This window comes from Neofelis nebulosa, chromosome 3, assembly GCF_028018385.1.
Source record: "Neofelis nebulosa isolate mNeoNeb1 chromosome 3, mNeoNeb1.pri, whole genome shotgun sequence".
NCBI classification, from domain to species: domain Eukaryota; kingdom Metazoa; phylum Chordata; class Mammalia; order Carnivora; family Felidae; genus Neofelis; species Neofelis nebulosa.
Genome location: NC_080784.1, coordinates 138,813,188 through 138,837,229, shown reverse-complemented (window position 1 = coordinate 138,837,229; position 24,042 = coordinate 138,813,188). Strand labels below are relative to the sequence as shown.

The following is a 24,042-nucleotide window of genomic DNA, read 5'->3' as shown; positions in this document are numbered from 1 at the left end:
CTGCTGCCCACAATCCACACACACAAATAGCCGCCTGCCTTACATCCCATGGTCCACGAGAGCCACTTAAATCCAGTAAAATATATTTTAGGTGAATACTGCTAGGTTCTGAAGAGAAAAAAACAATAAAGAACACAGAAATACAAAGTGTAGGTAGCATTTGTTATGAAATTTTACAAGCAGTGGCTGAGAAAAGCCCGAGAAGGTAACATTTAGGAAAAGACCTGCTGTGAAGGACTGACATAATTCAAGGACAGCATTCCAGGCAAAGGGAAGTATACATGCAAAGGCCCTGGGGCAGAAGTCCACCAGCCTGATGAGGAACAGTGAGGAAGCCAGTGGAGCTACAGAGGGGTGTGGGAAAGTAGTCTCAGATGAGGCCAAGTCATGAAGGGCCTAACAGGTGACAGGAGTTTTGGTTTGTCCTGAGGGACCTCAGAGGATCCTGGAAGGTTCTGAGCAGAGGAATGACAGAACTTCGTATAGGTTTTAAGAAAATCACTCTGGCTGCCATGCTGAGAACATGCCGTGCTGAGAAGACAGCAAGGGAAGAAACTGTTAGGACATTTAACCAATATGCCATTATCCTATAAATCATAATCAAGTAAGATAAAAAAAGAAATCAACAGGAATTAAAACAGTCCCTGGTGACTGCCTGCCTGCCTATTTTGGTTACCATGGCTGTACCCAGAGACCGGATGTGTGAAATAAATGTCAGGACTGGTAACAACAGAAGTCCGTATGGATATTGTAGATAAAAGCTTTTATTTACTCAAATTCTCCTAAAATATAAAAAACAGAATGGTTTCCTAACTTACAGCTTTTGGCAGTGAGTAAAGGTCATAACAAAGCACAATAAACCCCAACTTGCCAGCTTTTAGTTTTCCCTAAAAGTAAAGTCCATTTTCCTACATTCATTCATTTAGATGAGATACAAATCAGGTGTCTTTTAAAGTGCCCAAACTCCTACCATTACCGTAACTGCAGATGGGAATTATGAGCAGTTAGAATGCATCCACTTAAGTACTCAAGGTCACTCAAATCCTAAAGAGTTCCTGGTTTCTGAGACAGGGGAAGGATTTTCCTAGAAAATACTTGAACTAAATCCAGGCAAATATGGTCTACGTCTTCATCTCGTGGTTCTTAATTCTTTAACATATTGCAAGACTGTTTATTCAAATCTAATTATGTGGTAACAAGACCTGAGAGTGTTTTGTAAAATTTGTTTTAAACATTCCTAGATCCACTTCATTTGCTAATTTTCTATTCTACTATCCATACTTTCCTTTGTTTCATCTGTCTTCTTTTCTTTCCACAAATTCCCGAGGACAATCCCTAACAAAACTATTAGTCCTAGTGTTCGGTTGGAGGTAAATTTATCCCAACAATCCTCAGGTCTGTGGATATCTAGAGTGTAAATCTGTAAGAGAAGATCACAATGCTGCATTAGTATTTAATATAAATTTTCTGGCATCACAAATAAACACATCAGTACAGAGAAGAAAACTGCACTCTCTTACAGGATTTTAAGCAACGGGAAGCCTTTAATGTACCCCAAACTGTTTCCAGTGTAGAAAAATCTACCGTTATCTCTCACTGGCTAGGTATTATCTAAGCTGTGTCCTAAAAACTTCCACTTGAGGGGTGCATGAATGCTTTGAAAGGCAACCCACATTATTTTTAGTTCTAACTAATTAGAAAGCTCTAAATATTTACACTGATCTAAAATCTGCCTCCTACAATTCCTACCCTCCAGTTCTAGCATTATTCTTTGGAGCAATGGTTCCCAGCAGGTGAACAAATCCCATTTGGGAAGGACAAGTCTATTGTGCAGGGCTGTCTAGAGCACTGAAAGGTATTTAACATACCTGGCCCTCACTCACTAAATGACTGTGGATACCCCGCCGAGTTTATTTATGATAACTGAAAATACCCCCATGCATGTGGAAATCTCCTTCCCATCCCCACATAGAGAAGGGGATCTGGCAATCTAGACCTGCTGTTAGTGACCTAGAACAAATACATTCCTTTTTCTCCACGGCAGTCCTGCAAATATATCAAAAAAGTGTATGTCCCTGTCTTATTCATTCCTAGGCTTAACCGTTAGCATCCCTCATTTCCCCAAATATTCTTTATTGTGTGGCCTCCAGACTTCAAATCATCATGATTTCCTTTTTTCCAAATACTAGAAGTCTATGTCCATCTTAAAATATTGTGGCAAGGACTGGATAGAAGACCACAAATGCAATTTAGAATTTCAAGATGGGTTTAAATATTGCTTACAGTATTTGTAATTGCCCTCGTAATTTTTGCCTTTGTCCACTAATATCCAGGTGCTTAAATATGGCTAAACATCCATTATCCTGGCCAGACAATCAGTTGATGGTGACAACCCCCACAGTGCTGTGTTATGAGCAAAAGGGGATGCTAAGAAATTCTGAGGAGGAAAATGGTGAAATCTAGAGAATTCTGGAGAATCACCAATTCCTACCGTTTAAAATTTCATTGTGAGGAAAACCATGAAGGTGATACAGCATGAGGTTTACTTTGTGGACATTAGGTTTTGGTTTCCTTCTTACTATGTTATGCAAGTCTTGTTTACACTGATAAGTAATTTGCAACGATGTGTATAAAACAGATCATCTACAGAGAGGCCAACACCTTTTTGAATCCATTCAAAGAAAGTAACAGTAACACTGATACAAAAATAGAGTCCATTTAGAGGCGCCTGGGTGGCTCAGTTGGTTAAGCGTCTGACTCTTAATTTCGGCTAAGGTCATGATCTCACAGTTCGTGAGTTCGAGCCCCACATTGGGCTCTGAGCTGACAGTGCAGAGCCTGCTTGGGATTCTCTCTCTCCCCCCTCTCTCTGCCCCTACCCTGCTTTCTCCCTCTCTCTCTCAAAATAAATAAATAAACTTGAAAATTTTAAGGAAAAAAAAAAAGAGTCCATTTACAAGCAACCTACTTCATTAAAATTAGATTTGGTTCATTCATTTTACAAAAGTAAATAATGTAGATCCCAATATAAGCTTGTGGATGATGGCTGACACGCTGAAATGACAGTTTCCCACTATGTAGGCAGAATTCCGTCTGACATGTGAGCACTTCGTGTCCTATCTGGCCTTGACTGCTAATGCCAGTGGAACCCATCCCTATGAATGATTAGTTTGCTAACCATCACAGCAGCCCACATATTAAAAGTACAGTTATGTTGATCAGTTTGCTTTCAGAGCAATTCAGCTCAACCCACAACCTTCAGACATTGCTGAAATTTTCCCAGACATCAATCAGAAGTAATTCCAGAAAAATCAGAGGGGAAAAAAAAAAATCTAGGTTTAGTTTTAGATTATTTCTCTAAATTAATACAGTGAGCTTTTTTAGATGATATGTTGAGGCAGGGGAGGGGGTGGTTCAAGATAGTATAAGCCAAGTAGTTGTTTGTTTTAAAGAAGTACATTGCTTGGTAAACAAAGAGGTTGTTTCTGTTTAAATAGTTTTTACAATTTATAACCCAAGGAAAAATGAGGGAAAGCGTAAGAAAACGGTCAAACCTGGTGTGCCAGATGGGCTCCTACAGCAGCCAGAGCAGTGTAGTAGGGCACGGTCTGAGCACTGTTCACTCCCACCAGGCTCAGCGCCCCCAGCATCGCCACACCGAAGCCACTAAGCCACCACTTGGTGTTTTCACGGAACCGCAGCGCCGTGGACTTAAGACCAATCAGAGCATCATCTCTTTTGTCCTAACATCAGAAAGTAATAATAAACTGTGTGGTTTTTATTGACATACCACAAAATTCACCATTCTGGTTGTATAATTATCACCATTATCTAATTCCAGAAGAAAGGGTCTTTATCTTCCTCCCCCCACTCCCCCAGAAGAAATGGTCTTTCAAAGGACATACGCTGTGAAAGCTGACAGTAACTTAGAAACACAGGCTGATCAGTAATGAATGTGCAGGCCAAATCCAGGTTAAATGTCACTGCTAAAACTATCTTCCAGCTCTATACATTGCTACATGTCACTGTATTGCTTACCACCCTATGAATGACTTTTAACTCTACACGGACCACATTAGAGTAAAACTCAAGTCTAACTGTTCACATAGCTCCTTCTTCCCTCTGAGTTCTCAAGTCTCAACAACTTCTTGTACATTTTAGTTTCAATCTTGAAGCCGCAGATGCAGAAAAACGCTCCACTGGCACCTGACCACATCTATTCACATTTCACTACTAGTGTGGTTTATTCCTCACCTCTCCCATCAAATCCTCTAAGTAAAGGTCGATTCTGGTGATACACTCCCATCTACCTGCCCGATCTCTTCCAGCAATTTTGTTTCTAAGAACTTTCACATACTGTTGTGATTACAGCCACATGATGTCAGAGGCTGTGATGCCCAACTCTGCACCCAGATAGCTATCTGACAGGCTATCTTTTGGGCTTCCAAATCCAAGTAACAACAAATGCAGGATTAATGTATGCTTTTCCCTTCATACTGTAAGCACCTTCAGGTGCAAACTGTCTTTCATTACACGCAGTACCAAAGTGTGAATGAGTGCGTGGTGTTTTACTGAAGAAGTGAATCTAACTGGAGTACAGATATCCTCATCATTGGTTCCAGACATTACTATGAAAAGTATAGGCATCTCTTCTGAACTGTCAGTCAAGTTTCACTTCAGGAAATCAGGCTGATTAGAGACCTAGCAATCTTCTTCATGCCAATACAAACTCAGTGGGGGAGAGGGGTAAATGAAAGAAAGCAGGATGAATTCCAGACTGGAATATCAGAAAACATTCCATCGAACCAACACATATTCTTCAAGTAAATAATTGAGAAGACAGTTACATTTCAGAAAAATACTGAGAAGAAACTGTTTCAAAGTAATGTAAAAGGAAAATTAAGAACATAAATCAAGAAAAGCAAAAGTGGGGTTTTTTTATTAGCCATATGAAAAAGGCAGTATCAAAAGCTATAAAAATGTTTATATTCCTTAACTAAGTAATACACTCCTAAAAATTTATCCCCAAACACATAAAGATATTAGTGATTAGAACAACATTATTTATAATTGCAAAAACTCTCAGAACTTAAATGGCTCAAATGGACAAATTATTAAAAAGATTTATGGCAAAAAAAAAAAGATTTATGGCACATTAAATCAATGGATTATTATTCTGCAGTCTTAGAGTGGTAATGACAAAAAATATGGGAAAGTGCTTACTACCCACACGACTAGGAAAAAGATCTGCCTGGTAGAGGCCTCCACAGAAGGGAGGAGACGTGGCAGTTAAAAGTGCAGACTGTAGAGACTGTCTGGGTCTGAATCTCAGCTCTGCCATCCACTAACTGTGTGACACAGAATGGTTCTTCTCCACATGTTTCCTCATCTAAAAAATGAGGATAATAAAAGCACCTTCCCTCCCAGGTTGTTATGAGGATTAAATTAGTATTTGTAAGGTTTTTTTTAAACTGTGCCTGGCAATACAGTATATACAATTTAAATGCTTGTAAATTAAAGAGTTGATCTCTTTGGTAAACATACATATACAGGAAACAAAAATATCTTGTTGGTGCCAAAGAAGTGTGAATGATTTTCTTTTCAGAAAACACACTTTCCCTTTAATGTGGTTCATAAAGTTCCTAAACGGCGATAATAACTAAACCAGAGTTGAGAAAAAAGATATTTTTTACCTGGTGAGCGTAGATAGTATCATAAATTAGCGTCCACATAATTCCAGAAAAATAAAGAGGCAGACAAACAGATGGGTCGCAGGAGCCCTTGATAGCAGACCATCCAAGTAATGCTCCCCAATTAAAAGTCAACCCTACAATTGGTGAGACAGAGGGAGAGGGCAAAGACACTTTAGACTCCCAAAGAGGGGAGGGGGCATTGGCATGTACCAAGTGCTTCTACGCATCAGGCTCTGTGCACTGTTTGCTACTAGGTCGATTCCTGAAATTCTCTCAGCTCTCTGTGGTGGTGACGAGCTACTCTGCACAAAAAAGGAAACGGGTTCAGAGAGGTTAATTGACAATTCAAATAACACGGGTAATAGAAAAAATACTATCACCCTAATAGGAGGTTTCACGAGAACATTCCCCCTACCTAGCACGGTGCCTGGCAGTCAACGAATGGTAGAAGCTGGGGTTTCAACTTAGACCTAGCTGAACCAAAACCTTGTGGTCTGTCCTTTAATCACTCTCCTTCCCCCATAAGTGACAGAAACAAGAGTGCAGACGGGAACACTTATTCGTTCTGTAAGCCCATCCTCTCTGAGGACTGTAAACGAACATCGACATGCGGACAACTCCCAAATCTCTATGTGCACTCTGATCGACTCTACACTTCAGACTGGACCTGGAACTGTCTGCTTGACATCTCTACCTGCAAGTCCCTCAGGTACCTCATACTCAGTGGGTCCCACAGGTCTTTTCTCAGAAACCCCCTTTCTTCTTTTATTCACTGAAAAAAATGGTTCAAGCATCTAGAATACCTTTAGGAATATTCTAGCTTATTCTAGTAGAAGGTATTTTTGCAATAGATTTTGATTTACCTACCCGTCTTTTGTTTGCTCTACCAACAAATATTTATTGAATACCTGTGACGTGCCAGGTGCTATGGTAGGTGGTGGGCCATCCACATGCAAAGAAAGCTTTATCTGTTAGGCATTTATTATTTATAACTGGGGAGACAGAGGAAGCCCCCAGCATCTTCTTGTTCAGTTACTGCTGGTGAAATGAGGAAGTGCCACTCCGGAGTGTTGTGGGAGCCAGAGGCGAGACTGGCTAACTTTCTCTGGGAGGGCTAAGGAAGACTTCACAGACAGGGGCTGTCTAAGCTGTCACATACTAACCCTTCCTGCCTGAGTGTGCTTTTCACCCCAACCCTCCAAGTGCTCAGGGCATCCAGGTCAGTCACCTAAAGAGAAGGGTACGGTCAAATCTGTTAATTTTCTTCTTCATGACATACCAGATTTTAAAAAAAGCATTTCAGGAAATAATAATGATGATAATCTTTATTATTATTATTTTTTTTTTTTTAACGTTTATTTATTTTTGAGACAGAGAGAGACAGAGCATGAACGGGGGAGGGTCAGAGAGAGGGAGACACAGAATCTGAAACAGCCTCCAGGCTCTGAGCAGTCAGCACGGAGCCTGACGCGGGGCTCGAACTCACATACCGCGAGATCGTGACCTGAGAAGTCGGACGCTTAACCGACTCAGCCACCCAGGCGCCCCTGGATAATGATGATAATCTTAATAAATATATAAGGTTTCTTAGCCAATAAAAATGGCTAATTACCCTCCCTTAAAATATCAAATTCTATTCTTGGTTTAGAAAACTTTATGACTGACTGGACATTTTATCACTGCCACATTACACACACACACACACACACACACACACACACACAGAAGTTTGAGGGTATCCAAGGAAATACTTGTAGTTATTTCAAGCTCACCCAAGGCTAATTGAGGCCAGTATGTAATTCTTTTCATTAGCGGGTAGATGATGACAAGAAGTAGGGATGCTGCTCCCAGAGCTATACTGAAATCAAGAAAAAACATTAAAGATTAATGTCACCATCTCTTAGAAATTGCTAAATAAGACAACAGTAATAATACTAATTGGAAAATGATTGATCTTAAATTATATATTTTGTTACGTAAATTATTTTCCTGGACCTTGATTAGGATAAAAGATGATTAGAAGGTATTTTAAGTATTATAAAACAACCAAACAAAATAATAATGCATATAGTGCTTTCATACATTAGGTGCTGTTCTAACTGCTTTGCATATGCTAACTCATTATAATCTTCACGACAAACCTAAGAGGCAGACAGTTTTATTCTACTTGCTTTTGCAGATGAGGAAACTAAAGCACAAAGAGATTAAGTACTTTCTCGACTGTCACAGAGCCAGTCAGTAGCAGGGCCAGGATTCAAACCTAAGGCAGGATGGCTCCAAAGTCCAACTTAACACCCACTCTATGCTAGTGCCTCTCTAAATGTTGTTTTAGATTACTGGAGATGTCCAAACAGAATCAGAGTCAACACACTCCTCCCTATGTGCACGATGGGTGCTACTCCTCAGAAGAGGACAAGGTCACAAAGCACCTATAAAAGGATGACAGCATAAGATGTTCTTAGGCACCAGCTCATCTAACACCGCCCTCCCAGGACAGACCTTCCAAAAGCATTTTCATGTGATGCTATCAGGGCAAGGTATGCAGTTAAGTCTAGTTTCTATAAAGTGACACTTATTTTTTGTCCTTTTTTTTTTTTTTCTCATTTAAGTACTTTCTAAGCAGCCATCTGACGCACAAAAGTTTAATTCTGTCTCTATTTAAGAGACATAGGAATGAATTCTTCCATTTTTTTTCCTTTGTCATTGATAATGAACATGACTCTCGGAAAGACCCAGTTAGTCTTTTTGCAAAATGAGTATAATTACTTCTATCTACTTTAGAGATACTGTCAGGATAAAAAAAATTTCACATAAGGGTATATACGCACATCCACGTACGTATCCGGAAAAGCTATGAAGGTGCCGTGTGTTCCCCAGGGAACATGCAATGAAAATATAATGGTGGCTCAGGATAAATTAAATGCTGTTCTTCCAAATCCTTTGGCTGAAAACATTCCTGATTTTACAACATGTGGCGACTTATTTATACTTGCTAACTTACAGATGCTCAATAGGTAACCAATAAACAATTCTGTAACAAAGATATTTCTATTTTATTTATTTCTACTTTCTCCACTTCCAAAAGAGAGATTTTTATACACGATTCTGAAAGAGACATTCACTATACCTGTAGTCATTCAGACACAGAAGAACACCCAGTGCCAAGGTCAGCTGTCCCCCGAGGAAAATAAAGGATTGAAAAATTGAGATGTCTCCAGCAGCTATTGGACGATTTGCTGTTCTTACAACCTTAATACATAAAACCAGATACCTTAGCCTCATGTAATGGTTCCATCATGGATTTAAACATGCAATCAAGAGAATGGCCATGGCAAGCACTAAAGCAAAAATATGAATAAAAGGTGAAATCAACATTGGAAACACTGCCAAAAATGAAAACTTCATATTTAAAACAGCTTTGAAAAGTACCAAAAATTCCCACCACTCATTCCACTTCCTTTCCTTCTCCCATCTCCATCTCCAAACAGACAAAACAAAGCAACTTCCTTATCTGGCTATTTAGCTACCCAGCTTATTAGCAAGTATATGCCTAATTTTCAGAGAGCAAGGAGAGACAATAATAATGATAATTCTCAGGAAAAAGGAAATTGCAATGAATGTTTTGATTACAGGAAGCACTGCAATTAGAAATCAAATGTAAATACAGAAAGAAGACAGATTATCTGGGTTTGAAACTGGGAGTGCTTTTGCCAGGCTATTTAAGAATGCGCCTATAATCTAATATTAATTGTACCCAAATGTAAAGAGCAGACTCAATGTAAGAATATGAACAGACAGAGCTATTATTTGGACAAATAATATACATTATTCTTTTCCTGTGTAGAGATCATGAAATGTGATTATTATACACTGAACCATTAAAAAAAAAAAAAAAGAACATAACCAAAATTGTCATCATTGTTAGAAGAACTCAGGATCTGGGATCCAAGAGCCCGGTGTTCCATCACCTACTGGCTGTATGAATTTTGGCAAATTACTTAACCTCTCTTGGGCTTAGGTTACTTTCCTGCTAAAAGAAAAACAGAAAGAGAGAAGGAGAAGAAGAGGAGAAAGGGGTACTAAGAACGCCTACCTCATACAGTAAATGCAGTGTCTAAAGCATGTAAGTATGTAATAAATGTTAGCTACTATTAATATAACATATTTTTGTTTTGATTCTGATTTATATCAAGGGTTAGCAAACTATGGCCTGTGGGCTAAATCCAGCCTACTGCCTATTTTTGTTTGGCCCATGAGTAAAAAGAATGGATTTTACTTTTTTAGACAGTTGAAAGTAAGTTAAAAAAAAAAAAAAGAGTAATGTATTATGATATGTGAAAATAATACGAAATTCAAATTTCAGCATCCATAAATAAAATTCTATTGAAACGAACATATTGTTATATGGCTGCTTTTGTGCTCCAACAGAATCAAGCAGTTGCAACAAAGAAGGTATGGCCCACAAAGCCTAAAATATTTACTATCTGGTCTTTCACAGAAAAAATTTGCTGACCCAATTTATAAGCATGCCTCACTGTGCAGTACAACAGTTTGTCAAAAGCTACAATGACTCACCTTGGTTTGAGTGCCAGAATCGGATCTTTTATCTCTGATTTTGTCCCTAGAGTCTTAGTTGGAAATATATCTATGTCTTATATTTGTTGTAGGATGTTACAATTATTCCGGCTAGTACGTGAGTGCTCACAATGTGACACTATTCTGACAACTATGTATGCATCACACCACTGGATCCTTACAACAACCCTGACTTCTAGCCACTCACAAGTTCCTGCCATTTGTTTTAGAAAACTGAGGCAGAAGAAGCTTGGTAACTTTCCAAGGTCACAGATGGTTAGTAGAACAGTCTGTCTGGTCCCACTGACCACACCACTAACCACAGATTATACTGTTGCTTCAGTGGTGATAATTAATTAACCTAGCTAAATTCGAAATAATTAACCTAGCTAAATTCGAAAGCTGAAAATAAACAAGCACTCCATCAAAAGACTAAAAATGATGTAATATGATGATCAAAACATATTCCATGTGGTTTTTATGAAACCAGATTGCTCACAGCTTATAAAATTAAATCATTAATACCTGTGCCTTGAGATTATTTTAATGTTTATGGACCTAACGTTCATTGCATGGTTGGCAGATTATGTATGTCAAAAAACACATTAACCCATATATCCGAATAGTAATTCAACTTATCATTTAATATATGAGCAATTTACTTATTATCTAATGTACTAAACAAAACCCAAGCCACAAACATATCTTTATTGATATAGAGTTTTTAAGAAACTATGAGATAAGCATGACAACATGGTCAAGCTTTTTAACTCATCCTTTAACATGCAAAAATCTGTGGGAATGCAAGCTGGTGCAGCCACTCTGATAAACAGTATGGAGGTTCCTCAAAAAGTAAAAATAGAACTACCCTATGACCCAGCAATTGCACTACTAGGTATTAACCCAAGGGATATAGGTGTGCTGTTTCGAAGGGACACATGCATCTCAATGTTTATAGCAGCACTATCAACAACAGCCTAAGTATGGAAAGAGCCCAAATGGCCATCGATGGATGAATGGATAAAGAAGATGTGGTATATATATACAGTGGAGTATTACTTGGCAATCAAAAAGAATGGAATCTTGTCACTTGCAACTACGTGGATGGAACTGGAGGGAAATTAGTCAGAGAAAGACAAATATCATATGACTTCACTCATATGAGGACTTTAAGAGACAAAACGGATGAACTAAGGGAAGGGAAACAAAAAGAATATAAAAACAGGGAGGGGGACAAAGCATAAGAGACTCCTAAATATGGAGAACAAACAGAAGGTTACGGGAGGGGTTGTGGGAGGAGGGATGGGCTAAATGGGTAAGGGGCATTAAGGAATCTACTCCTGAAATCATTGTTGCACTGTATGCTAACTAATTTGGATGTAAATTAAAAAAAAAAAATGCAAAAATCTGTTGTGTTCCTTTAGGTTAATAATGAACTATCTGAAAGAGAAATTAAGAAAACAATCTCATTTACAATTGCAGTGAAGAATAAAATACCTAGAGACAGATTTAACCAAGGGGGTGCAAGACCTGTATATTGAAAACTACCAAACATTAATGAGAAAAATTAAAGAAAACACAAATAAATGGAAAGATGTCCCATGCTCATGCACTGGAGGAATTCATATTGTTAAAATGTCCATACTACCCAAAACAATCTACAGATTCAATGCAATCCCTATCAAAATTCTAATGGCATTTTCCACAGAAATAGAACAATCCTAAAATTTGTAAGGAACCATGAAAGACCCCAAATAGCCAAAGAGAAAGAAGAACAAAAGAAGAACAAAAGAAAGAAGAACAAAGCTGGAGGCATCACACTTCCTGATTTCAAACTAGACTACAAAGCTACAATAATTAAAACAGTATGATTTTGGCATAAAAACAGATCAATGAAATACAACAGAGAGCCCAGAAATACATCCACACATATATGGTCAATTGATTTATGATAAAGTAGCCAAGACTGTAGTATATTCCCTATACAGTGGGGAAAGAACAGTCTCTTCAATAAATGGTGCTGGGGAAACTGGACAGCTACATGCAAAAAGAATAAATCTGGACTCCTATCCTATAGCATACACAAAATTAACTCAAAATCGTTTAAAGACTTGCACGTAAGACCTGAAACCATAAAACTCCTAGAAGAAAACACAGCAATAAGCCCCCTGACATAGGTCTTGGCAATGATTTTGTGGATCTGAGACCAAAAGCAAAAGCGACAAAAGCAAAAATAAACAAGTGGGACTACATCAAACGAAAAAGCTTCTTCACAGCAAAGGAAACCACAACAAAATGAAAATCAACCTACTGAATGGGGGAAAATGTTCGCAAATCAAGTACCTGATAAGGGGTTAATATCAAAATATATAGAGAACTCATATATAACTCAATAGTAAAAAAAAAAAACCTAAAAAAATCCAAATAAAAAATGGGCAGAAGATCTGAATAGACATTTTTCCAAAGAAGACATATAGATGGCCAACAGGCACATGAAAAGATGCTGAACATCATTAATCATCAGAGAAATGCAAATAAAACCACAATGAGGTATCACCTCACACCTGTTAGAGTGGCTAAGAGACAAAAAGACAAGAAATAACAGAAATAACACCTATGGACGAGGATGTGGAGAAAAGAGAACTCCTGTGCACTGTTGGCAGGAGTGTCAATTGACACACCCCCTGTGGAAAACAATATGGAGGCTCCTCAAAAGATTAAAAATAGAACTACCCTCTAATCCAGGAATCCACCTCTGGGTATTTATCTAGGGAAAACAAATACATTAATTCAAAAAGATATATACACTCCCATGTTCACTGAAGCATTATTTACAATGGTCAAAATATGGAAACAACCTAAGTGTCTGTTAATGGATGAATGGATAAAAAGAAATGTGGTACACACACACATATACACAAAATGGAATACAATTCAGCCATTAAAAAAATCTTGCCATTTTGCATCTCAAGGTCTTTATGCTCAGTGAAATAAGTCCTACAGAAAGACAAATACCGTATGATCTCCCTTACATGTGGAATCTAAAACAAACAAAACAAAAACTCAAGCTCATAGAAAAAGAGAACAGGTTGGTGGTTGCCAGAGGCTGAAGGGCTAGTGGAATGGGAGAAATGGGTGAACTGATTTTTTTTCCTCCAGTTTAAATAAATTGAACAACAATTTAGAAAAGAATTTCGATTACAAAAGAGAGATGCAGATAGTATTTTAATGTCTTTTTTTTAAATTTATTTTTGAAGGAGAGAGAGAGAGCATGAGCGGGGGAGGAGCAGAGAGAGAGGGAGACACAGAATCCGAAGCAGGCTCCAGGCTCTAAGCTGTCAGCACACAGCCCGATACGGGGCTCGAACCCACAAACTCTGAGATCATGACCTGAGCCAACTGAGCCACCCAGGCACCCCCCAATAACATTTTAAGTCATGTTAGCAAAATCTCTTTAATAGTTATAAAATACTCATTTAAGAGCTTTGTTATATGTCTATATAGAATCTGGACTCAGGGCGCCTAGGTGGCTCAGTTGGTTAATATCCAATTTCGGTTCAGGTCCTGATGTCACGGCTCCTGAGTTCAAGCCCCGGGCCAGGCTCTGTGCCGACAGCAGGGAGCCTGGAGCCTGTTTCGGATTCTATGTCTCCCTCTCTCTCTGCCTCTCCCCTGCTCACACTCTGTCTCTGTCTCTCTCTCTCTCAAAAATAAACATTAAAAATTTTTTTAAATTAAATAGAAACTGGAATCTTCTAATCAGAGAAAAATGTCATGGGGGAGATATACCTAATCAATAACCTTTTACCTAAGGAGAAAAAAAATCACTTAAAGGGAAACTAAAATTGTTCTATTTTGTTAATTAAAAGCTGGTTGGTTTGAATATTTTTTTAATTAACCTTTTTCTTTTGAGATAACTGTAGATTTATATTCAGTTTTTAAAAACATCTCTGCATTTTGGGGTGCCTAGGTGACTCAGTTGGTTAAGCATCTGACTCTTGATTTCGGCTCAGGTCAGGATCTCGTGGTCATGAGATCCAGCCCCACATCGGGCTCTGCACTGGGCATGGAGCCTGCTTGAGAGTCTCTCTCTCCCTCTCTTTCTATCCCTCCCCTGCTCTTTCTCTCTATCTAAAAAACAAACAAAAGAACCCCCCCCCAATCTCTAGTTTTTAAAAATATAGAGATTGCATATGCCCTTTATCCAGTTTCCCCCAAGAGTAACTCACATTTGCAAAACTTTACATTACAGTAAAATACTACAGCCAGGACTTTGACATCAGCTGCTCTAAACACGTTCAAGAACTATTTTGAAGCGATACATCCCAGAAGCTGCAATCCTATGGTTATGCAGAAGGAAAAACTAACCAGGTGTAGGAACCCCAAATCAACCAAGCATGCTTCTCCTGGCATGGACTAACCTATCCCAATGGGGCCAGCGGGACAGAAAGGTGTTTATCAGGCAGTTCCTGCCACTTGCCACTATCCTATCTTCCAGCCACACACCAACCACAATGCTCCAGTTGTTAAGCTTTATACTTCATCTCACAGCCCTGCCTCCGTATCTACTGTTCCTTCTGCACAGAGTGACCTTCGCCCTACAGCCCACCCTTTTTTGCCATCTTGTTCTGACACAGTTCAAAGTTCACGCCCCTGGAAAGAAGTTCTCTCTGCTTCTTAGGCTGAGGTAGGTGGTCTTCTGTAAGTTCCCTTGTGGACGCCACTCTCACAATAGTGCTGCTGTAGTGTAACCATGAAATTGTGAGGTCAGAAATACTGTCTCTCATCCATGCAATCCTAAAACCTGTCACTGCGTCTCACGCACAGCAAGTATTCAATAAACATTTTTTTGAATTAAAAAATACATTATGATACTGTTCTTATGAACTAAAAATCATTACAGGTGTGCCCTGCTGAAGCAAAATTCTGACCAGTATGAAAGGCAAACTAGGGACGATTATTCACATTATATAAATGTATAGAAGAGTATTCACTTTATATAATTCACCATGGCTTTATTATTTTTTTTAATGTTTATTTATTCAAGAGAGTATACGCACGTGCATGGAAAGGGCAGAGAGAGAGAGGGAGAGAGAATCCCAAGCAGGCTCTGTGTTGTCAGCGCAGAGCCGGAGGCAGGGCTTGATCTCATGAATTGAGAGATCATGACCTGAGCTGAAATCAAGACTAGGATGCTTAACTGATTGAATGACCCAGGGGCCCCCACCATGGCTTTCTTCTAAATCGAAAGTTTACTGAGGAGGGCACCTTTTGGGATGAGCACTGGGTGTTGTATGGAAACCAATTTGACAATAAATTTCAAAAATAAATAAATAAATAAATAAATAAAGTGCTAAAAAAATAAATAAATCAAAAGTTTACTTGATTATTTATTCAAAGATTTAATGAATGATCTTGTACTTGTTATGCACAATTGCTAAGGTAAAAGGCAAACAAGATGGATGCTTCCCTTGAGAAAGTAACAGTCTGTTGAGGAAGAAAGAAATAATTATACACACGCATTAGAGTATGCATAGAAAATAATCGAGAGAAATACAGTGCATCAAATGGTTACATGAAGTTTCTCTGGGCATTTGGGAGAGGAAATAAGGAACACTTGTACTTTCTATACTTTCTATTTTGGTACTGTCTGAATTTTTCAGATTAAACAAACAAGTACTATTTTTCTAAGGAGAAAAAATAATAACAAAATTGCATTTTTTAAAAGAAATAATCACAGCAAATGCTAACAGGGGCTTCCTTGGCTTGTTTAAATTAAGATTTGATCCTGCCATTTGCAGCGACATGGATAGAACTAGAGGGTATTATGCTAAGTGAAATACGTCAGTCAGAGAAAGACAAAAATCACATGACTTCACTCATATGTGGAACTTGAGAAATTTAACAGAAGACCACGGGGGAAGGGAAGGGGAAAACATAGTTTCAAACAGAGAGGGAGGCAAACCATAAGGGCTCTTAAATACAGAGAACAAACTGAGAGTTGATGGGGTGGGGGTGAAGAAGAGGAGAAAATGGGTGATGGGCATTGAGGAGGGCACTCGTTGGGATGAGCACTGGGTGTTGTAGGTAAGCAATAAATCACAGGAATCTATTCACAAAACCAAGAGCATACTGTACACACTGTATGTTAGCTAACTTGACAATAAATTATATTAAAATTTTTTTAAGTAAATAAATATTTGATTTATAGAAGAATAGTTACAACTCTAATATATATCCTAAAAAATATTTTTAAATGTTTATTTATTTTTGAGAGAGAGAGAGAGAGAGACAGAGAGAGCGTGAGCAGGGGAAGGGGCAGAGAGAGGGAGACACAGACTCTGAAGCAGGCTCCAGGCTCGGAGCTGTCAGCACAGAGCCAAATATGAGGCTCAAAATCAGGTGGTAAGATCATGACCTGAGCCAAAGTCGGTGGCTTAACCAACGGAGTGACTCAGGCACCTGTGTAGTTGATTACCACTGCCTCTTGTATCCCACATATTTCTTCTGTGGTTTACTTTTAATTTTGCCATTCTTGAATAATAATTTTTTTTAAGTTTATTTATTTTGAGTGAGAGAGAGAAAATGCAGGGGAGGGTCAGAGAGAGAGGGAGAGAGAAAATCCCAAGCAGGCTCCACGCTGTCAGTACACAGCCTGAAGTGGGGCTTGATCTCACTATCGTGAGATCATGACCTGAGCCGAAATCAAAGAGTCCGACACTTAACCGACTGAGCCACCCAGGTGCCCCGAGTAACTTTGTTGTTTTTTTTTTTTTTTTTCAACGTTTTTTAATTTATTTTTGGGACAGAGAGAGACAGAGCATGAACGGGGGAGGGTCAGAGAGAGAGGGAGACACAGAATCGGAAACAGGCTCCAGGCTCCGAGCCATCAGCCCAGAGCCCGACGCGGGGCTCGAACTCATGGACCGCGAGATCGTGACCTGGCTGAAGTCAGATGCTTAACCGACTGCCCCACCCAGGCGCCCCAGTAACTTTGTTTTTTAATGTTTATTTATTTTGAGAGAGAGAGAGAGAGAGAGAGAGAGAGAGAATGAGTGAAGGAAGGGCAGAGAGAGAGAGGGAGAGAGAGAATCGCAAGCAGGCTCCAGGCTCTGAGCTGTCAGTGCAGAGCCCGAAGTGGGGCTCGAACTCACGAACTGTGAGCTCACGACCTGAGCCGAAGTTGGAAGCTTAACCTACTGAGCTACCCAGGTGCCCATGACTCTAATATATATCTTACAGGAAAGAATGATGGTTGTTTTGGATCCCCGAAGGTTCAGGATGAACTTTTCCTTCACTCCTCACATCCATACCTTGGCCTTCTAAATTCTAACTCATTTTGTAAAAATGAAGTACACACCCTGCCTGCATGGCTGCTCCTGTCGAGAAAGGAAGTACATTGCACTTTGCGACACCCGCCATTCAACTGAAAAATGGCACTTATTATGCTGGTACACTAAAGTACACTAAAAAAACCTTTGCTTTTTGTGGAAAGTGATGCCACCATGTTACTCTGCAGAATTGAGAGGAGCCTCCCCGTTCCTTTCCAGGAAGAAACTACCTTTTTTTTTTTTTAATTTTTTTTTTTTTTTTAACATTTATTTATTTTTGAGACAGAGAGAGACAGAGCATGAACGGGGGAGGGTCAGAGAGAGGGAGACACAGAATCCGAAACAGGCTCCAGGCTCTGAGCTGTCAGCACAGAGCCCGACGCGGGGCTCGAACTCAGGGACCGCGAGATCGTGACCTGAGCCGAAGTCGGCTGCTCAACCGACTGAGCCACCCAGGCGCCCCAAGAAACTACCTTTTTATCATAGTCCCGGTCCCACATGTCATTAATAGTACAGCCTGCTCCACGCATCAGAACAGCTCCAGTGCCAAAGAGGGACAACATGTACCAATCTGGAAAACAACCTGGTTCAGCTGCTAAACCAATGCTCCAAGTACATGGCAGGTACAACAGCCAGGTTCCTAAGCAAAGATAAAAGACAAAAAAGATGCATATTCAAGTTAGTTATCTGTCTTTAGTTTAAACACTACATCCCAGAGAAGTAAAGAACACAAAGTCAAAAACACATGACAAAACCGTGAAAATAAATTTACAACTCGTATCACAAAGGAATCTTCGGCCGAAGATGTAGGGTTCCTAGAAACTGGAAAGAGATCACTAGTCCAATGGAAAAACAGACGAAAAGGATAAAGTTCACAGACAAAGAACTACAAATGATTCTTCTTTATATGAAAGATCACCTTTGAGAAATACACATCAAAATTACATTGAGATAACATTTTTCACGTGTCAGATGGGCAAAACCCAAAGTCTGACCACACACCCCGAAGTGTCTGATACGCATTTCTCATGAAGTCACCAAGTGGTTCAACCCATGTGGAGGACAACCAAAAAATTTTTACCCTGTGTGCGCTCGCCCCCACTCACTAAATACATGTATTTGAATGTCAGCATGTTCATAGACCGTGTCAGGGAGGATACATTAGAAACTGATAATAATATTGGTCTCTGGGGAGGGGAACTGGGTGGCTGGGAAACAGGGGAGGAAGACTTAGTTTTCATTCTACGTCTTTGCACTTTCTGAATTTTGTGTCATATGCATGCATTACCTCCAAAAAAAGTTAGTAAAACTTTCTTTACTGTTGTTAGCACAATAAAATAAAATAGGCTTGAGGGAGGGAGATCATTAACCTACTGTTTTTTAAATATTTTGCAGCTACATGCACAAATGGGATTCGTTCTTGGCACACAGCCCAAAAGCTAGATGAAATTAAGCTAAAACCAAATAGACCCTACAGATGGGAGACTTCACATGTGAACTCTGATATTCTACTTTCAAAAGAAAATATTTCAACAAATGTTTGGCTATGGTGCCTATTAAGATAAATTCTGAGCTTTCCTTCCCAATTCAGCCACGTAAGAGAAAAAGGGGATGTGGCTAAATAAAGGTGAGATCCTATACAAAAATGGCCGAATGACAAAGTGCCTATAATCATATTTATGCTTCATAAGTTTAACCTTTATTCATTTACAGGAATTTATAAAACACATATTGGAACTAAGAATACAACAGTGACTAAAAGAGAGAGCCTTTCTGCCTTCACACAGCTTATAAATGAAAAGGAAGAAATACAACTAAACAAATAACAACAACAAAATAGATCAATTCAAAAACAGGACAAATACAGGGTCCTATAAAGGCATAAAACAGTGCCACCCAAGTCACCGGGGGAGGGATCAGGGAGGACACAGAAGAAAAGATAAGGAGAGGCTGAAAACAAGAAATTTGAGTCCAGACTCAAATTCGGGTTCAGGGTGTCTGGGACTGACTCATATTGGGTGTGTCCCTTATAAAACAACAGCAACAACCGCTCACATTTACTGCAGGTTCAGGAAATGTTAGCCACTGTTTTAAATGCTTTATTCATGCAAACTCATTTAATCCTCAACCACACCCTTACAGAGTAAACTCTATTACTGTTTCTATTTTACAGATGAGGAAACAAATGCACAGAGAGGTTACGTGAAACAAGTGAAACAACGGGTTTAACTACTTCCTTTTTCCTGGACCTACCAGGACAGCTCAGAGGGGCAGGGTTACTCTGAAACAAAAGAATACCACTTGAAAGGCATTATTTTCCTGGTGCAATTAGAATGAGTCTATTTAAAAAAGAATTCTGGAGAGAAAAGATGTGTAATCACCTATAGCATTTTGTGTCAGGAACAAGACTTCCTTTGCCATCAGTCTATATTATAGGTACTATAGGCATTTACCTATAGGAACCGGTAGGGCATCCCTATGGATGAGGGGGGTTTCTATAATCAAGGGGAAGGTCAGACATTCGGTTTGATGTCTGCCACTAATAAGTGGAGTGATGCTGGACACTAAAGTATACTAAACTTTAAGGTTCAGTCTTCCTTGAGTACAAATGAGGGGAAAGAATATCTACCTCTCAGAGTTCTTAGGAGAAAACAATACTAGTGATGATGAATATAAAAATAGTAATAGCGGGGCGCCTGGGTGGCGCAGTCGGTTAAGCGTCCGACTTCAGCCAGGTCACGATCTCGCGGTCCGTGAGTTCGAGCCCCGCGTCAGGCTCTGGGCCGATGGCTCGGAGCCTGGAGCCTGTTTCCGATTCTGTGTCTCCCTCTCTCTCTCTCTGCCCCTCCCCCGTTCATGCTCTGTCTCTCTCTGTCCCAAAAATAAATAAAAAACGTTGAAAAAAAAAATTAAAAAAAAAAAAAAAGTAATAGCAAATATACAGCTGTTACTATGTGCTGTCATGGAACACTTGATTCTCGCGACCTCTCAGAGTTCTTAGGAGAAAACAATACAAAAGTAATTTGCCCGAGGTCACAAAGGCAAAAAGTGGCAGAGTTGACATGTAAAGTTAGGTTTGTAGACTTTGGTCTGGTTCTAGTCTGTCCAAGGTCAATGCTGAGTGATAACTCAGTACACCTAAATCTCTACAAACACTTAAGTTCCTATTGCTCCTTTGTGCTCCTGATTCTCAGCAACAGCTCTTTCCTTTCTTCCCTATTACACTGTCCTTATTCTCTCTTCCATGAAGAAGGATGCAGAGGTGACGAGGACGCTAACAGAAAGAAAGGCCTATTGTAGGAAAAGGAAAAATTCTCTGGGAGATGAAATAAAATGAGCAAGTTCTGAGAGGTGTGGGCAGAATGGGCAGACCAAAAAGCCTGTGTAAACTGACTCCAAGAACTTTACTAAATTACATATTATCTTCAAGACAACGTAATTACCCATAAAGGCAGTGAAACAAAAATGACACCATCAATTTAGTGTAAAGAGTGCCACCTGCTGAAACTTTCTGGAATACTATCGTTTGTGACACATCTGAAAGAAGCTGCAATCCATTCTGAAAAACAATGAAACCCACTTTGGTTTATAAAAACAAATCAACTATAGCAAAGTAAAACAATGAACATAAAACTTACCCCACAAAAGAAGAATTTAAATAAAGAAATACCAAACTTATAAATTCTGTCAATTTATTGTTCCTGGCATACAGTAGGGCTCAAAAAATGTTTGTTGAATGAATTGCAACACAGTACTATTAGTAAATAGTCTTAAAAAACCCTACAATTATCACTTTATTTAGAACTAGAGCGTGCAAGCTGGTATCTTCTTAACATACGTAACTATTACCCCAGTCTTCTCCAATTCCCTCTTCTCAAGTATTAATGCCAAACATTTTCTTGAGCACTTATTATGCCAGTCATTGTTCTAAGGACTCAACACACATTTATATAAAATAATTTTCATGACAACCTTATAAAGTCCATATTATCAGTATCTTCATTTTATAGATGAGAAAAGAAGAGGTCTGATTCCAGAGCTTTACTTGGAACAACTATGTATAGCCTCTTATGTGGTGGGATGGTCAGCCACTGATGCAAAAAGCCAGAGGTTTATGGATATGGGAATAATAGCAGCTGTTGATCTGTCCTGGATGTCTGTAAGCCTACACTGCAGCTCCGTCAGACACCAAAACAGAATTATAGTTATGCTTTAGATTAGACCTAGGCTTGGAAGTTTATGCCTATCAACTTGTATCTGGACCCAAAATGCAAGGGGTCATGATGGCAGGACTGTCCCTATTATTTAATTTGCTTTTATACTTTAATAGCTAATCGTTATAACTCTTAGTGCTCTGATCCCAAATAAGTGGTGCATAAACCTAGAATACCACAAGCAAGACCTACATTTAGGTCTTGGCTAGGCCAAGGTGGAGTGAATGCATCCAGGCATCTGAATGTATTTCCCTGCACTGCAATGGCAAATGCTATCATCTTAGATGACCTGGAGTTTAAGCTCTGCCCCTCCCTCACCACTGTCCATCCTTCTTTGGTTCAGCTCTTATCTAGCCTCGCCTCCCAGTATTTTCTACACCCACCTGCCATTCTAGATCAACTCATACTCTTGATGTTCCAACTCTCCACCCTTGAGTCTTTGCAAAAACATTTCCCCCAACCATGAAGATATCTCCTCTGCAAAATCTACCTGTCTCTGAGATACAATTTGCTCTTGACACTTTCTAACAATGGAGATCCACACTAATCACTCCTTTTCCTACAGCACTTGGCCATCTGTACCACTAACGTTTGATCTCCTTCTTTCCCAGCTCACCCAATAATTTGTCTTTTTCCACCAAGACTAGGAGTTCCTTGAAAGCGGTGTGTATAGCTCTTTCCGTCCCTGAGGCTAGGCGATATGATCAGAATTGGTTTGATACTATTGCCAAGCTATGTAGGAGGCACTAGACAGAAATGTCCCATTTTTGTGGCGCTTAGACTGTATTGGAGACTCGATCAACCAATAAATGCATCAGGTTAGTTAGTGGTGAGTATTGTGAAGGAAAATGGAGGGTACAGGTGTAAAGAATGAGGTGGCAGATGTTATTTTAGATAGGAAGGTCACGGAAATCTTCGGAGGCGATAGTTAGCTGATAAGCGGTCCATAAGTGCTGTACCTGCTGCATTCACCTGAATTAAATCTTTTGTGTTACGGGTGGTGGAGGGCAAAGCTAGAACTCAGCATCAAAACTAGGTTCACCTGGTCTGGCTCTGCTTCCCTCAGTTGTAATGACAGTTCCAGGTTTTTGCCTTGGGAGCCTTAAAGAATTACAGGAAGGATCAAACATAATGAATGTGGACGTGTTTCGATATTGTAAATCTGTGCACAAAAAGGGACACAAGAACGGAACTTCCGCTCGATTCACTGTTTACACAAGGGCCAACTTTTTGCCCGTCCCGAGCACTCAGGATTCAGAGGGATGTGAAGGCCCGCGAGCCACTTCAGGGACCTCCCCTCCGGGCGTCCCGAGACTACCGGCCGCCTGGCAGCTTCTCCGCTACTCCCGCATCCCCGCGGTGCGTCCGCTCGCACTCACCAATAGGCTTGTCCAAACGCATGAGGCGCAAGTAGGGCTGCAGGGGGCGGGGCGCCGAGTTCACGACCGCGGCGGCCGACAGGCTGAGCCGACGCCTGCGCGGTCCCGGCCCAGCAGAAGGCTGCCAGTGCCTGGCGCGGGGCGTGCCGGCCGCGCGCGCGAGGGCCAGCGCGCCGGAATCCCGCAGCCACGCCTGCGTCATTACCCGCAGGCTCCGCGCGAGCCCCGCGCCACGAACACCCAGCATGGCGATCGGGAGGGCGTGGCTCTATACAGGCCTGAAGTCGTTCTCTGGCGTCGGGTCGCGGCAGGCTTGCGCAGTGACGTCAGTGGATGACGGTCCACGCCTGCCGGACTGGGTGGGGTTGCGGTCTGAGCTTTTCTAGTTATGGTGAGGTAGGGATTGTCGTGGTCGCTTTAACCCGGGGCGGTTTCTTAGTTAAGGGGAATTCCCATTATCCGCTTTCTCAATAAATGAACAAGGATGGTGTTCATTTATTGGGAACAGTTATACCAGGAAAAAAAGAAAGCCTCGGAAAACCTACCAAAACATTGATTGCGGGCAGGTGTTTTCTTTTTAAAGCTAAAAGGGCGCCAAACGCCAAATGTAAGAATGTAAATTAAAACCGTACTCAGAGTTAAGGGACATTCATTACACAAGTGAAAATCCTAAATGTGACAGTCAGTTCAGAGGACTTTTCTGTAATCAAGAGGCAGTGAGCCTTGTGGGATGGTAAGAGGCTGCAGCTAGAACATCTGGTGGTGCTCTTAATTACAGCCAATTCGTGGATAGCGCTGTCTGCCAGGTACTGTTACGGGCACTATGCACGTATTATCCCATTTAACCACT

General features: G+C 40.2%; 1 protein-coding gene across 3 annotated transcripts; it reads right to left on the bottom strand.

The window, feature by feature from the left end:
- Positions 1-141: 141 nt before the first annotated feature.
- Positions 142-23,476, bottom strand: COQ2 (coenzyme Q2, polyprenyltransferase). Of its 3 annotated transcripts, none has more exons than XM_058722039.1 (7): positions 23,193-23,475; positions 18,073-18,239; positions 8,821-8,942; positions 7,466-7,551; positions 5,694-5,827; positions 3,555-3,743; positions 142-531 (listed from the first exon to the last, which is right to left on the bottom strand). In XM_058722039.1, exons 1-7 carry the CDS (start codon positions 23,437-23,439, stop codon positions 499-501), a joined length of 978 nt encoding a protein of 325 aa, XP_058578022.1. In that variant the 5' UTR covers positions 23,440-23,475; the 3' UTR covers positions 142-498. The 3 variants fall into 3 exon arrangements, with proteins under 3 accessions (XP_058578022.1, XP_058578021.1, XP_058578020.1); XM_058722038.1 differs by lacking the exon at positions 142-531 and adding an exon at positions 747-1,420 and having other exon boundaries at positions 8,821-8,864; positions 23,193-23,476; XM_058722037.1 differs by lacking the exon at positions 142-531 and adding an exon at positions 747-1,420 and having other exon boundaries at positions 23,193-23,473.
- Positions 23,477-24,042: the final 566 nt, after the last annotated feature.